The 14,085-nt window shown below is 55.2% G+C and overlaps 1 protein-coding gene across 1 annotated transcript in view; it reads left to right on the top strand.

The window, feature by feature from the left end:
• Nucleotides 1–13,160, top strand: part of NUP210 (nucleoporin 210) — a 106,249-nt gene extending 93,089 nt beyond the window's left edge. The window contains exons 31-40 of the mRNA XM_054480320.2: nt 418–593; nt 1,928–2,148; nt 3,429–3,565; nt 5,916–6,039; nt 7,009–7,155; nt 7,513–7,763; nt 9,409–9,625; nt 10,067–10,162; nt 10,237–10,320; nt 11,611–13,160. Of these exons, the coding sequence (XP_054336295.1) occupies nt 418–593; nt 1,928–2,148; nt 3,429–3,565; nt 5,916–6,039; nt 7,009–7,155; nt 7,513–7,763; nt 9,409–9,625; nt 10,067–10,162; nt 10,237–10,320; nt 11,611–11,711 (1,554 nt within the window). The 3' untranslated portion in view covers nt 11,712–13,160. The remainder of the gene's footprint in view (nt 1–417; nt 594–1,927; nt 2,149–3,428; nt 3,566–5,915; nt 6,040–7,008; nt 7,156–7,512; nt 7,764–9,408; nt 9,626–10,066; nt 10,163–10,236; nt 10,321–11,610) is intronic.
• The last annotated feature ends 925 nt before the right edge of the window (nt 13,161–14,085 follow it).

Below are 14,085 nucleotides of genomic sequence, written 5' to 3' on the forward strand. Positions count from 1 at the left end.
GGCCTGCAGGGCACGCTGTGGCCTGCTTAGCGCTGCCCCTGCGATCGAGGAGGACATCGTTTCTTTAAATGCCTCAAGAGCCAGGTTCTCTGAAGAAACTGGACATTTGCAGCCCAGGGGACCCTCTTGCAATGTAAATAGTGATCTCATTTATCCGAGTCATGGATTGGGACACTCCTGGGTGGGTTTTCTCATAGAGAGGCCAGTCTGCTGTGTTGGGAAGTAAGAACCTTGTCACTAGGTTGGGACACTCTGGGGAGTGTGGCCTTTACTCCTCTCAGGACCCCTAAGTCCAGCCCTGCATTGTTCCTGAGGTGGATCTTGCTGGGGGCAGGCGTCCCCTCCTTGGGAGGTGGGTTTTCCTGGAGGCCAGTCCCTGTCACTGAATCCTCATCATAACTGTATGTTGTCCCTTAGGTATCCCCTGTTTCCTACCTGAGGGTTTCCATGAGCCCTGTCCTGCACACCCAGAACAAGGAGGCCCTGGTGGCTGTGCCTTTGGGAATGACTGTGATCTTCACTGTCCACTTCCACGACAACTCTGGAGATGTCTTCCATGCCCACAATTCGGTCCTCAACTTTGCCACTAACAGGTAGGATGTGGGCAAGGGTCATTTCTCCTATGAAGTCCTGTCTGGTACCTGGTAGAGACAACTGGGGATAACACAGAAAGGCTGCTGCTGTTGAAGGAAGATGTGTATTACTTCAGTTTCCAAGAGATGTGAGCATGCTGCACCATGCAGGGCCACGAGGAAGCACCACTGCTCTCAGGGGATGCAGACCAGCTCAGAGGAAGACAGACAGGCATCAGCCCCCAAAGGAGGAAACAGGGTGTGGGGCAGCTCCAGGGAGTGCTCCCCAAGGCACAGGAAATTGGCCCTTCGGCTTCGGCTGCCCACAGGTCCTTCCACAGTTGTGTTTCCCTGTTGCTGAATGCATTAAAAGACAGGTGTCAGGGGTGTTGCCTTATGGAAAGAACTGGGGTTTAGAGTCAGGCCTGGTTCTAGCCCCAGCTCTGCCCTTTGTGGGCCCTGTGAGCAGGTCACCATCCAAAAATCTGTTTCCACACCTCTCACGTTGGGCAATATGGCCTAGGTTCCAGGGCTTTCCTTCCGCTGAGGGAGTGGTCATGAGGACCACTGGCAAACCATGGCACTCTGTGTGTGCGCACAGAATTGCCGTGCATCAGTTTAGGGCATGTCCTGGAGGAAATGGAGCCCAGTTCTCCCAGCCCTTTGGCTGCACTGCAGGTCATTCTGGCCTTCTTGTGGCAGGAGCACCTGATAGAGACCTAGTCAGCACTCAGGGTCAGAAGGTGTGGTGGAGGCAAGGATGCAGCCACGATCCCTAACCCAAACTGTCACCCCACACAGTCCACACTTCTGCACCAAAGCTGCCATTGCCAACACTGACTGAGCACCTGCCCTGTGGCAGGTGCCTCCCCACTGCTGACCTCATGTAGTGCTCATGTCAGGCCTGCATCACGGTCACGTGATGATCCCCATTTTTCAGAGGAGGAAAGGGGCAGAGGCTGCTTCTGCAGTCAGGTTGCATAGTAAGGGCAGCCTTCCCTTTCTGGCATGTCCAGTTCCCTGGTGGGAAGGGTGTGAGGAAGCACTCTGGATCTCTTTCCCCTCGGGGCCTCAGCTTCCTTTCTGGAATGCAGGAATGATGCTGCTGCCACTGCTTGGCTGTGAGCTGTGTGTGCTTTCTGGGATGACAAGTGAGGAGGTCAAGCCTGTGCCACCTGCCTACAGTGGTCCCTCATCTGGGGCCACTGCTTGGTAACCTCGAGTTGGGACCACACCTGGGACCTCAGTCAGTTGAATGCTTTGCTCAGCAGAGGGACCTGGACTACGTTTCTCCCTCTGGGAGTTGGAAGCTTCTTTCCCAAGACTGAGAGCCCTCCTTTCTCTCCTGTGCCTAGAGACGACTTTGTGCAGATTGGGAAGGGCCCCACCAACAACACCTGCATTGTCCGCACAGTCAGCGTGGGCCTGACACTGCTCCGTGTGTGGGATGCAGAGCACCCGGGCCTCTCGGACTTCGTGCCCCTGCCTGTCCTACAGGCCATCTCCCCAGAGCTGTCGGGGGCCGTGGTGGTGGGGGACGTGCTCTGTCTGGCCACTGTTCTGACCAGCCTGGAAGGTAAGATAGATCCTGAGCAAGGGAACCTGTGGAGTCACAGACGCTTGCAAAGCTGGGTGGGGGCTACCTGGGCAGGGGCTCGGCGCCAGTCACGGGAGCCTACAGGCAGACCTGCAGGATACTCAGGAGCAGTGCTCCAAAACTGCTGCCCGGAGACCAGATCCAGCCTGTGCCTGTTTTCTGCAAGTAAGTTTTTGTTGGCACTCAGCTGTGCCGTGCATTATGTATGGTCAGTGGCTGTTGTCACTCTACCACTGCCAGATTGTGTGGCCATAGCAGAGATCGTATGGGCTGCGTAGCCCAAATGCTTATGTCCGACCTTCACAGAAAGCATTTGCCAGCCCTTTTCTGGAACAGCTCTGCCAAGTCGGTGGGGGGGTCCCCTGCTCCTGTGGGGCATCCTGCCTCTGCACAGTCTCATGCAGTTCCTCTAGCCAGGAGACACACAGATCTCCGCTGCTGCTGAGGAACTGAATTCACCATTTTAGTGAATTCTGTGGGAAGTGGCCGCCATAGTGGACAGCACAGGCTGGGAGACTTAAGCAAAGAAGGACACTGGGCTAAATCAGGGGCTTCCAAATTTCAGCCATGCCCAGGTGACCTGTAGTACATCTGTGGAACACGTGTACAATTATTTACTTAGCTTTTATTTTCAAATTGTCTCCACCTTTTTTTTTAACCTTACTAAATTCGTTTTAAAAGGAGATGAAATACTACCTTTAAGGAAAAACAAGTATAATTTGCCATAAATAGATTATGGTTGAGTCGTTTAATTGTATTTATTATATAATGTGATTGGCTTTTAACTCAGATGTGTATGTGGTGAAAGCTCTGAGCCTCACACCTGCTGTCTGTTTGGTAAAAAGGAATGGATAAGGCAACGAAGGGATGGGGAGGGGCTGTGCTTTGGGGAAGGAGCTACAGAGGGCAGGGCCTGGCAGCAGCACCAGACCATTCCTGGGCAGGAGTCAGCTAAAGCTTCATGCCAGGATGGTCCGGAGATTCCAGGCAGGGAGTTGTCGGTCAGGGAGAGCAGGTGCCACAGCCCCGTAGAGGGTGGGTGCAGCAGGGTAGGAGAGCTGATGGCTCCAGGTGGCTGGAGCCAGGAGCGTGACCGGCACTGGGGCAGGCAGCGTGGCTGTCTCCTGAGGCTGCTGAGTGAGCCCCCATGGGGGGTAGCGGCAGCTAGCGAGGAAGCTGGCCTGTCATCCAGGTGAGCTGGGCTTTGACTGGAGTGTCCAGCTATGGGAAGGGGGCTGACACCCGTGCTTCCTCTCCAGGCCTCTCGGGAACCTGGAGCTCCTCGGCCAACAGCATCCTCCACATCGACCCCAAGACGGGTGTGGCTGTGGCCCGGGCCGTGGGATCCGTGACAGTTTACTACGAGGTCGCTGGGCACCTGAGGACCTACAAGGAGGTGGGCTGTAAGCAGCCGGAGGCACATGTGGCTCAGTGGCCTGTGAGGCGGGCCTGACCTTCTGGGAGGATTATGAAGACTTTTCCTTTTGGGGAAAAGCCATCTGAGGGGTTGGCGTCTGGGAGTCATGAGTCTGGGACTGGCCACTTGCTGACTCTGACATGGGGACAAGCTCCCTTTTTTTTCCAGGCCTCAGTCTCCCCATGTTCAAGAGGGTGTGATGAGGACAGGCAGCCTTGTAGGGTGGATTCCAGCTCCCATGGGCTTGGGTCTGGCAACCCCGGAGTGGGCACTTCCTGGGAGCCGGTGCTTCCCTGTCACCTGCAAGGTTAAGACTCCCAGTGCAAGTCACCTTTTGAGTCTGGAGGCGACAAAACCTGCTCTCCCATTCATCTCCAGTTGAGAATGAATCAGTGGGCCAAGTCTGGCTGAGATCCAAATGCATCTCATTTTTAGAGGCAGCATGTGCTTTATGGAACCTAGCAGTTTAACCTAATAGTTTGCATATTTAGTGCTGCGGCTCTGCAGTTTGGGCGAGCCAGTTGCAGACAGAGGCATCCTGTGACAATACAGCTGTGCTCTGCTGGAAAGAGCCTCTGGTCAGGGGATGCGGTGGCATGGACAAAGGTGTGTAGGGTTCAAGGGCAGAGCCTGGGGGCTGGAACAGAGGGTGTGGGAGAAGCATGGTCTGGCTTTGATCAGATCAGAAAATGCACTGGATTCCAGGCAGTTTGGTGCAGGTTGAGGGTGGGGCATCTAGAGCCAGACGGTCTAGGTCAAATCCCAGCTTGGCCACTGCGAGGCTACGACTGAGCAATCATTGAGTCTCGCTATGTCCCGGTTTTCTTGCCTGTATAATGGGGATGATAGCGTTGCGAGGATTCAGTGAGTTAGCAAGTAGGAAGCCCCTAGGGTGGTGCTCAGCTCATAGCCAGTGCTTAGCAGAAATTAGCTGCTGCTGCTGCTGTTTCAGGGTGAAGGGGTAGAAGCTTATGCCACACTCAGTGGAGTTTTTTAAACAGTGCTATAGACCAAGGCTGTGTTTGCAGAGGTTACCTGGTGCCTGGAGGAGCTCGAGAGAGCAGTAACTACAGGGTAACTGGCCAGAGACTGAGGCCAGGCCCTCAGCTGGGATCACTGGGTGGGGCAGAATCTAAAGGCAGGTTTGGGAGAGACGGGAGGGAGGGAGGCACATTAGAGCTCCGTGCATCTAGAAGTGGAGCTGGAGGGGAGGAAGGGCTTGGGGTGACCAGGCTGCTACTGGTCCTTTGCTGAGAGGGGCACACAGAGGTAGGTAGGCCTGCAGGGAGGTGAGGAGCCTGGGCCGGGGAGCTAGAGATGTCACAGCTCTCCCAGGTGAGGCAGGGGGCACAGCTGGGCGGGTGCGGCAGGAGCACTGTGAGGAAGGCTGGACAGGGTGGGGGTCTCAGCCCAGAAGTGGCCTCTGAAGCCCTGGGAGTGGGTGGGAGTGCACGGGCACTCCAGGAGTGCAGGCAGGAGAGGGGCCAGGAGGCCTTGGGCACTCTCTGAGGGTGGACAGGGAGGAAGGGGAGAGGAGAGCCAGGGTTGGGGGGTCCCAGGCTAGAGAGTGGGACACAGTCTCTGTCAGTCCCTAGAGGTGGATGGTGGTGAGCCCTGAGCAGAGGCCCCGTGAGTTTGACAGTGATGCCTGGTCACCTACAGCTCTGCATGGGCCACATCCCTGGGAGCTGCAGGGACTTCGATCGCATCCCTGCTCTGAAGTTCACCTACTGGTAGAAATCAGACCTCCTGGAGACAGGGAGCGCTGGTGCCTGCTGAGAGAGGGAGGGGGGCCTTCAGCTGCAGGAAGTGGCCTTGGGCCTGAAGGGTAGATGAGGCTGGGCTCTGCAGAGAAGATGGGAGGGTGTCCTAGCCAAGGGAGTGCAGGGAGGTCTCCAGCCTGGGGCTGTTTGGATGTGGCCAGGTACAGGATGGGCACAGGGGGAACAGCTGGGAAAATCTGGGCAGACTGGATTCTGGGTGGGGGTGGTGCTGTACTACAGAGAAGTGATCATGGCTGTCTCAAGAGCCAAAATCCTCAGCCCACCCAGATCGATTAATGAATTCAGGCCCGCTGCTCAGCGTCTAGTCGGCTGCTGGGGGAAGCAGCTTGTTCAATGGGAGAACTGGGCTGTGAAGTCTGACCAGACTGGGCTCAAACCCCCTCTCTGCCACATTCTAGCAAGGCGTTTAGGCTTTGAGCCTCAGTGTTGCCACCTGTGAAATGGGTGACACTGTGTCACAGACTGCAGGGTGAGGTTGTGGAAACGCCCAGCATGGACTGGGACACAGGCTGCGCTCCATGAAGCTTCCTTGGCTCCCTCTCTAGGTCGTGGTTGGCGTCCCTCAGAGGATCATGGCCCGTCACCTCCACCCCATCCAGACCAGCTTCCAGGAGGCTACAGCCTCCAAAGTGATTGTTGCCGTGGGAGACAGAAGCTCTAACCTGAGAGGTACTTAATGAGGGGCTTGGGCGGTCTTCAGAGTACCTGGGAGCAGGGAGGTGGCTTCCTGTGTCCTCTGGATGGAGTTTGTCTGCTTCTCCTATTCACACTCACACCAACTCCAGAGAGGGCATTTAGCCCCCACTCGTCCACTCCTTCCAGCGTTTCTGAAATTGGAGTCCTCCAAAAGCTTAGCCAGTGAAAGGACTCTTCATAATGGAGCCCAGCTCCCAGAAGGTGCCTGTTCTGCACTGGAAATGTGACTTCAGCCTGAGGGCACCCTAGCAAAGAAAGCCACAATTTCCCACCACGAATCCCAGAAACTAATGAATTAGCAGGACTCGTCTCTGGTTTTAATTTTTGTAATGACCTCTCCCAGGTCATGCATAGAATGTTGAACCCCATCCCCTGCCCATGACAGCCCTGAACAGCGGCTGCCAGAAATAAGTAAGTCAACAGGGCTGTTTTCTTAAACCACCTCACTGGCAGAGTGAAGCACCGCCCTTTTCGTCCTGATTAACGAGGCAGCTCTGTTCCATCATGGCAGCCTCTGCTCCTTCCTCAGCGCAAGTGGATAGCACTGTGCCATTGCCTAAATGCTGCTCAGATGTTAGTGGAGAACTAGTGCCCTCTGAATGTGCAGAAGTAAATTGCCATTTCCCCTGCTGACAGGGACAGAAGACAGGCATTAGTGGGCCTGGCCCGTCTGCCGTGCCCCTGGATGCAAGGTCTGGAACAAATGCTGAAATTCTGACTTGAAGCTCCCTGTGATGCTGATGGCGTCCTCTTCCATATGATATGTCCTTAGCCTTACCAATCCTGGCTGCATCTCAAAGCTTTGAGCCGCCCTGGGGCCCTGCTGGAAGACATGCAGGGGCAGGTGGCATTTGCAGCCCAGCCAGCCTGTGCAGGCCTGGTGGAATTCTGTGTGGTGGCCATCAGGCCTGGCCCACACCCTCTTGTCTCCCCGCTCTCTAGGCGAGTGCACCCCCACCCAGAGGGAAGTCATCCAGGCCTTGCACCCAGAGACCCTCATCAGCTGCCAGTCCCAGTTCAAGCCGGCCATCTTTGATTTCCCATCTCAAGATGTGTTCACCGTGGAGCCACAGTTTGACGCTGCTCTGGGTAACTGCAAGGATTTGAAAGTGAAAGGGACTTGGAGACAGTCTCTGTCTTCTGGGCATCTTGCGGCTTCCACGTGCCCAGCTCATCATGGCCGTCTGTCCGGAGGGCAGAGATTGTCAGGAGCCCAGCCTGGGGATTGACGCCAGGGGGACTTGGGAGGATTACTGGTCACAGAGGGTATCCTAGCTTGGCCAAGACCTTTATAGGGGATTCCCAGGAGGACTCCTGGAGGAGGTGACTTCTCACCTGGGCTCTGGAGGATGCATAAGAGTCCCCTGGTTAGAGAAGCAGGGAGAAGAAATGACATCAGCGCACGGGCAGGAGAGGGGACAAGACAATACATCCTTGTCTCCGCAGGCCAGTACTTCTGCTCGATCACAATGCACAGGCTGACGGACAAGCAGCGGAAGCACCTGAGCATGAAGAAGACAGCTCTGGTGGTCACTGCCTCCCTCTCCAGCAGCCACTTCTCCACAGAGCAGGTGGGAGCCGAGGTGCCCTTCAGCCCAGGTCTCTTCGCTGACCAGGCTGAAATCCTTTTGAGCAACCACTACACCAGCTCCGAGGTCAGGGTCTTTGGTGCCCCGGAGGTTCTGGAGAACTTGGAGGTGAGTGGCATCTGCTTGCCTCAGGCCAGGCCGGAGTCAGGGGCATCAGGAAGGCCCTGGAGGAAGAGGGAATGTGGTGTGGATGTCCTGGGCCAGCTCTCTTTAAAATTTATATTTACAATTAGAATTTTTAAATTGAAGTACTCTTTTCTTCTTCTGTAGCACTATTGTTGTCTCTCAGGCTGCGTGATTGTATTAATTGTTCTGACTTCTGCTGGTCTTCCCCAGCTACAAGTTAAGCTGGTGGGGACAGCACTGAGAACCCAGAAAAGGTGCCAGTGAACGTGTGGTGCGTGGCATGGCAGAATTCAGTGCAGGAGCATCCGCCACGGAGCAGGGAGAAAAGCCCTAATCCCTGCTGGGACAAGTCCCCTCTCTCCAGGCCTCACTTCCCCCATGACTAAGTCGCGGGGTGGGATTGGGGGGTGAATGATCCCTCAGGCCCAGAGCCTGGCAGGCTGGGAAGAGTTCTGGGTTGAGAGAACCAAGGAGTTCCTCGGCATTTCCGCCTGCTCCTCCTCCTGCTTTGCTGCAGCCAGCGTGAACGCGTGTTCTCCCGCAGAGGCGGGGAATGCCCAGCATCGCTGATGAGGGAGGAGGGCCGGCCCACTGGCGGTTGCTGGAGACCAGCCATGAGCAGAGCTCGGGCTGCTGCCTTGGATAGCTGGTGCTTGGTAATACTTCGTGTTGGTTTAGTTTTTTTTTTTTTTTTTGAGACAGAGTCTCGCTTTGTCGCCCAGGCTGGAGTGCAGTGGCGCAATCTCGGCTCACTGCAAGCTCCACCTCCCAGGTTCACACCATTCTCCTACCTCAGCCTCCTAAGTAGCTGGGACTATAGGTGCCCGCCACCACACCTGGCTAATTTTTTTTTTTTCTATTTTTAGTAGAGACAGGGTTTCACCGTGTTAGTGAGGATGGTCTCGATCTCCTGACCTTGTGATCCGCCCGCTTTGGCCTCCCAAAGTATGTTGTTTTTTTTTTTTTTTTTTTTGAGACGGAGTCTCACTCTGTCGCCCAGGTTGGAGTGCAGTGGCACTATCTTGGCTCACTGCAGTCTCCACCTCCCAGGTTCATGACGTTCTCCCACCTCAGCGTCCTGAGTAGCTGGGACTACAAGCACCTGCCACCACATCCGGCTAATTTTTTGTATTTTTAATACAGACAGGATCTCACCGTGTTAGCCAGGAAGGTCTCAATCTCCTGACCTCATGATCCGTCCGCCTCAGCCTCCCAAAGTGTTGAGATTACAGGCGTGAGCCACTGCGCCCGGCCTAGTTTAGCCTTTTTGTAAGCAGCAGTTGATTAGAATTAAATGAGCTTGAATTTGATTCTGACATTCATATTGATTTGTCCTTCTCTCAAAAAACACCCTGAGTATGGACAGGGCTTCCGGACTCTGCAGACTACATGCCGTCCGTGAGCAGTGCCCAGGTGTAATTACCGGCCCATGAGGTGTTACCTGGGCAGGGGTCCCCACCTGTACCCTTGGGACCCAGGAGGGAAGCCCAGCATGTCAGGCTGAAGCGGGGGTGCTTCCAGAGATGGGCCATGCAGAGCAGCCCTCCCGCCTCGGGGTCCTGAGGCCCCACTCAGTGGTCCCTCCACTCTGCAGAATGTGCACCCCCAGCTCTGATGTCTCTTCCAGGTGAAATCCGGGTCCCCGGCCGTGCTGGCATTCACAAAGGAGAAGTCTCTTGGGTGGCCCAGCTTCATCACATACACGGTTGGCGTCTCGGACCCTGCAGCCGGCAGCCAAGGGCCTCTGTCCACTACCCTGACCTTCTCCAGCCCTGTGACCAACCAAGCCATTGCCATCCCAGTGACAGTGGCTTTTGTGATGGATCGCCGTGGGCCTGGTCCTTGTGAGTCGCGGAACGACATCATGTGGGACAGACCAGGATGGGGAGGGACAGGCAGGAGTGGTCCTGGCTATCAGTAGAAACCTGAGGTGTAAGAAATGGAGGAGTCAGAAATGCAGAATGTCCCTCACAGTGATCACTGCTCATTGGGGGCCATGATGCAGGCTTTAGTTCCCCAGCTTTCCCATCTGTTCTCAACATGGCAGCCACAGGGGCTGTGCCCCTCGTCTGCTCAGCAGCCTGCGCCAGGAGAAGAAGTGCCAGGGTACCAAGAACAGCTGTGGGCCCGGGCCTCCAGCAGCTGGCCTGGCCCTCTGAGACCACCATCCTTACATCTAAGAGGGACCTGTGGACTGCCCTGTAGACGTACAGTAATGCAGGAACATGATGGGACACCACAGTGGGCCTGGTGGTTTTAGTAACTCATCTTCCCATTGATCGCAGATGGAGCCAGCCTCTTTCAGCACTTTCTGGATTCCTACCAGGTCATGTTCTTCACGCTCTTTGCCCTGTTGGCTGGGACGGCGGTCATGATCATAGGTGAGGAGGCTGCATGTATCTCTGGGTCTGTTCCCCTGCCCCGACCTGCTCTAACCAACCATGTGCTCTTGCAGCCTACCACACTGTCTGCACGCCCCGGGATCTTGCTGTGCCTGCAGTCCTCACGCCTCAAGCCAGCCCTGGGCACAGCCCCCACTGTGAGTAGCCCCCCTGCAGGCACAACCAGGCAGAGCTGCTGAGAAAGAGAAGAGCCCTGGGGGAGGGGTCAAGGCTCCTGAACCCTAAGTCTCAACAGGCCCTTGCCTGGGCCAAAGGAGCCTGAGGCCCAGAGGACAGATGTGGGAGCCAGGAGGGTCAGGGCAGAGGGGCTGCCAGTCCTGGTTCAGCAAGAGCTTTCCCCAGGTAGAGCCATGCTGGGTGGAGATATGGGCAGCAAGGAGCTCTGTCTAGGCAGGAGTGCATGCTAGGACCAGATGCCCACTTGCTGAGGCTGCCTCAGAAGGCTCTAAGCTGGGGTTGGACGAGCTGATTCACAGATGGAGATTCTGGGTACTTCTTATGAGAAATTTCCTAGAAGAATGGGCAGAGTCGTTTATTTCAATGGTCCAACTGTCTCTCTTGTCACCCCGAAGCCCTGGTGACCCTGCATAGCTCCAGGGAGCACCTCACTGTGTGAATGCAGTTTCTCTCTCAAACAATGCAGTGCCCAGCCTGTACTGCTGTACGCGAAGGCCCTTTCATGTCTCCTGATTCCCATTTGAGGGTTCTCTCCCCTACACAAAGAGTCCTTGAGCTCGTGTCTGCTGACATGGGGGCCCATGGACCGGCTTCAGGGGGGTCCCTGAATTTTTTTGAAAGAAGACCCAGTTGTGTGAGTAGAAGTACTTTCCGGGGTAAGGAGAGCCCACACACCCTTGCCTTCTGCCTGACGACTTCTCCACCTGCGAAGTGGTACCCAGGGGAGGCCACGGGTGCTCGGCCTCCTTGCGGCTCTGCTGCCTTCTGCAGCTGCTCTGGCAGCAGGTGCCTGCCCTTTCTAGCTGCCTCTCTCAGCGTGCTCCTCCCTGGGTTTTGGGAGCCGCACCTGGATCTCTGCAAGGTCTCCGGACCACTGCAGAATCGCTGCTCCCCTCGGGGTCTTTGTTCCTCTGGCCCTCTTGCCCGAGGCTGCGTTGCAATCAGATGCACGGGGCCTCCCTGCCTCATGCCCCCTGGACAGATGCTGCTGCGGTCCTGAAACTTGAGACATGTTCTCCCCGGAAGGCTCTGCGCTCCTGGGTGTTAGGGTGGCATCCCAGGCCTCTCTGTGTGAATGAGGCCAGCTCAGCAGGTGCCCGTGGACTTCCCTCTGCTGGCCGGGGAGGCCTCGGGGCATCACTATGAGAGTGTCCTGGGCGAGGCAGACGCCTGCTGAATGCTGGGTGTAACTGAGGAGCACGCCGCTCTCCCTGGCTCTGCTGCTCACATTGTCTCTCTTCCCACCCTAGATTTCGCTGCCTCATCACCCACATCTCCCAATGCACTGCCTCCTGCTCGCAAAGCCAGCCCTCCCTCAGGGCTGTGGAGCCCAGCCTATGCCTCCCACTAGGCCACGTGAAGGTTCCCGGAGGATGGGTCTCAGCCAAGCTTTGTGCCCCCCCAAGATGGAACATCCCTGCTGCATTCACACTGGAACAAGCCCCTCCAGACGAGTGCCCTGGCCCCAGGCCAGCTTCACTGCCATCTCTGTTCATACAGAGCTGTAGTTTCGGCTCTGCCCATTAGCTCATTCTTTTATGTAGGAGTTTTAAATGTGTGTTTTTTTCAAGTCTTACAAAGCTAAGACTTTTTGGCTCATTCCTTTTTGCATGGTTGTCTAGGGTTTCTGGACAATGTGCTGTTGCATTTTTATTTTCCTAGCGTTGCTAAAATCTCTCCCTTCTCAAGACTTTGAACAGTTAGAAGTGCTCTTTAGAACTTGTCTGTAGGTGATGTTACTGTAGTGGTCTCAGGGAAAGGATTGTCCAGTTACTTTAGGGGATTTTTTGGTGGGGTTTTTCCCCCTGTGAAAACTTACTTTTCCCCTAGTCTGGCTGCTGCTAGGACTTTTGGGGAGCAATGGGATGTGAGTGTTCCTGTATCTGCCCCACTGCCGCAAGGGAAGCCTCAGGAACCAGCACCTGGAGGCCAGGATAGTCAAGCCGTGGGTGAGCGAGAGGCTGGAGAACACGGGAGCTCACCCAGGGCTGCTGCCCGACCACGGGCCACTGTGAACAGACTTCAGTCCTCTGTTTTTGTTTCATAAGCTGTTGAGACATCTGGTGGACTTGGCTTAGGCCCTGCTGGGACATCCCAAGTGTGATCCCTCTCACTCCATCAGGACACCAGGACTGTCCTTAGGAAAATGTCCTTGAGATGGCAGCAGGAGTCGTATTTTCTGTGTGTGTTTCGGAAAGCCGCTGTGTCCTGCCTCAGCACAAAGACCCAGTGTCATTTGCTCCTCCTGTTCCTGTGCCACTCCAGAACCTCAGCAGATCTGAGCCACCGCCTGCCAGTGTGAGAGGCGGCCACTTTCATGGCAGCTCATCAGGCGCAGGGCCCCAGGCAGCTTCCCAGCAAGCCCTAGAGCCCAGCCTGGGCCAATGATGGAGGGCGGCCACCAGCCCAGGGCCTGCCCATCCAGAAGGGACTCCCCAGGGGCTGGGGGAGGAGACCCTTGGAAAAGTCCTCTCTTCCCAGCTCCTGATTCTGGATCTGAGATTCTCAGATCACAGGCCCCTGTGCTCCAGTCCGAGGCTGGGCCACCCTCAGGGAGATCCAGAGACTCATGCCCATGGCCATCCATGCGTGGACCCTGTGTGGAGAGTCCAGGATGACGGGATCCCGCACAAGCTCCCTTCAGTCCTTCAGGGCTGGGCCATGTGGTTGATTTTTCTAAAGCTGGAGAAAGGAAGAATTGTGCCTTGCATATTACTTGAGCTCAAACTGACAACCTGGATGTAAATAGGAGCCTTTCTACTTGGTTTATTTAATAAAGCTCTATGTGATTTTTTAAGAAGGTGTGATCATTGCTGAGATTTCTCTCTGATGGTGATGATTTCTTCCCTTTACCCATCTATGATACTCTGGGGCCTGGCAGAGCTGGAGGTCTGAGCTTTATTCTCCCCAAAGGGTGAGCATCATTTTCAAGCACATTCAGGTTGGCAAATGCAAGTGCATCTGGACGCAGCCAGATCTTGCCGGCAAGTGACTGTGCCCAAGAAGGCGTGTTGACAAAACCAGGTGATGCCACACAGTTCAGCTTTCTGCTCCCAAGCTAACCAAGCGCCTCTCTATCTCTAATGGTTGCCAGAAAAGGTTTTTAACACCATTTAGCACTAAAATATAGTATATCATATAGATTGCTTTTTCTCTAGAATTCTTAAGTCTGGCCAAAAGTGAACTCTTGTTCTCTGTTTCTCTGTGTGTCTTTGTGCATGCTCACATGTGCATTCCTGCATCCTGGAAATGTTTTTTGTTTTGTTTTTGTTTTTCATTTGTTTGTTTTTGAGACGGAGTCTCCTCTGTCGCCCAGGCTGGAGTGCAGTGGCGTGATCTCAGCTCACTGCAAGCTCTGCCTCCCGGGTTCACACCATTCTCCTGCCTCAGCCTCCCGAGTAGCTGGGACTACAGTTGCCCACCACCACGCCCGGCTAATTTTTTGTATTTTTAGAAGAGACAGGGTTTCACCGTGTTAGTCAGGATGGTCTCGATCTGAGCTCATGATCTGCCTGCCTCGGCCTCCCAATGTGGTGGGATTACGGGCCTGAGCCACCACGCCCAGCCATCCCTTTGTTAAGTTTTAAGGAACGACTGAAATGGCAGTTCTAGCCAGAATGTGGGAGGGGAATTAAGGCTCAAATTCTAAACTAAAGGAAAATTATTAAGAGCTGTTTCTTAGGCATCTGAGCTGGAGGCCGATTACTGTTGGCTGCCTGGTGGAT

This window comes from Pongo pygmaeus, chromosome 2 (assembly GCF_028885625.2).
Source record: "Pongo pygmaeus isolate AG05252 chromosome 2, NHGRI_mPonPyg2-v2.0_pri, whole genome shotgun sequence".
NCBI classification, from domain to species: domain Eukaryota; kingdom Metazoa; phylum Chordata; class Mammalia; order Primates; family Hominidae; genus Pongo; species Pongo pygmaeus.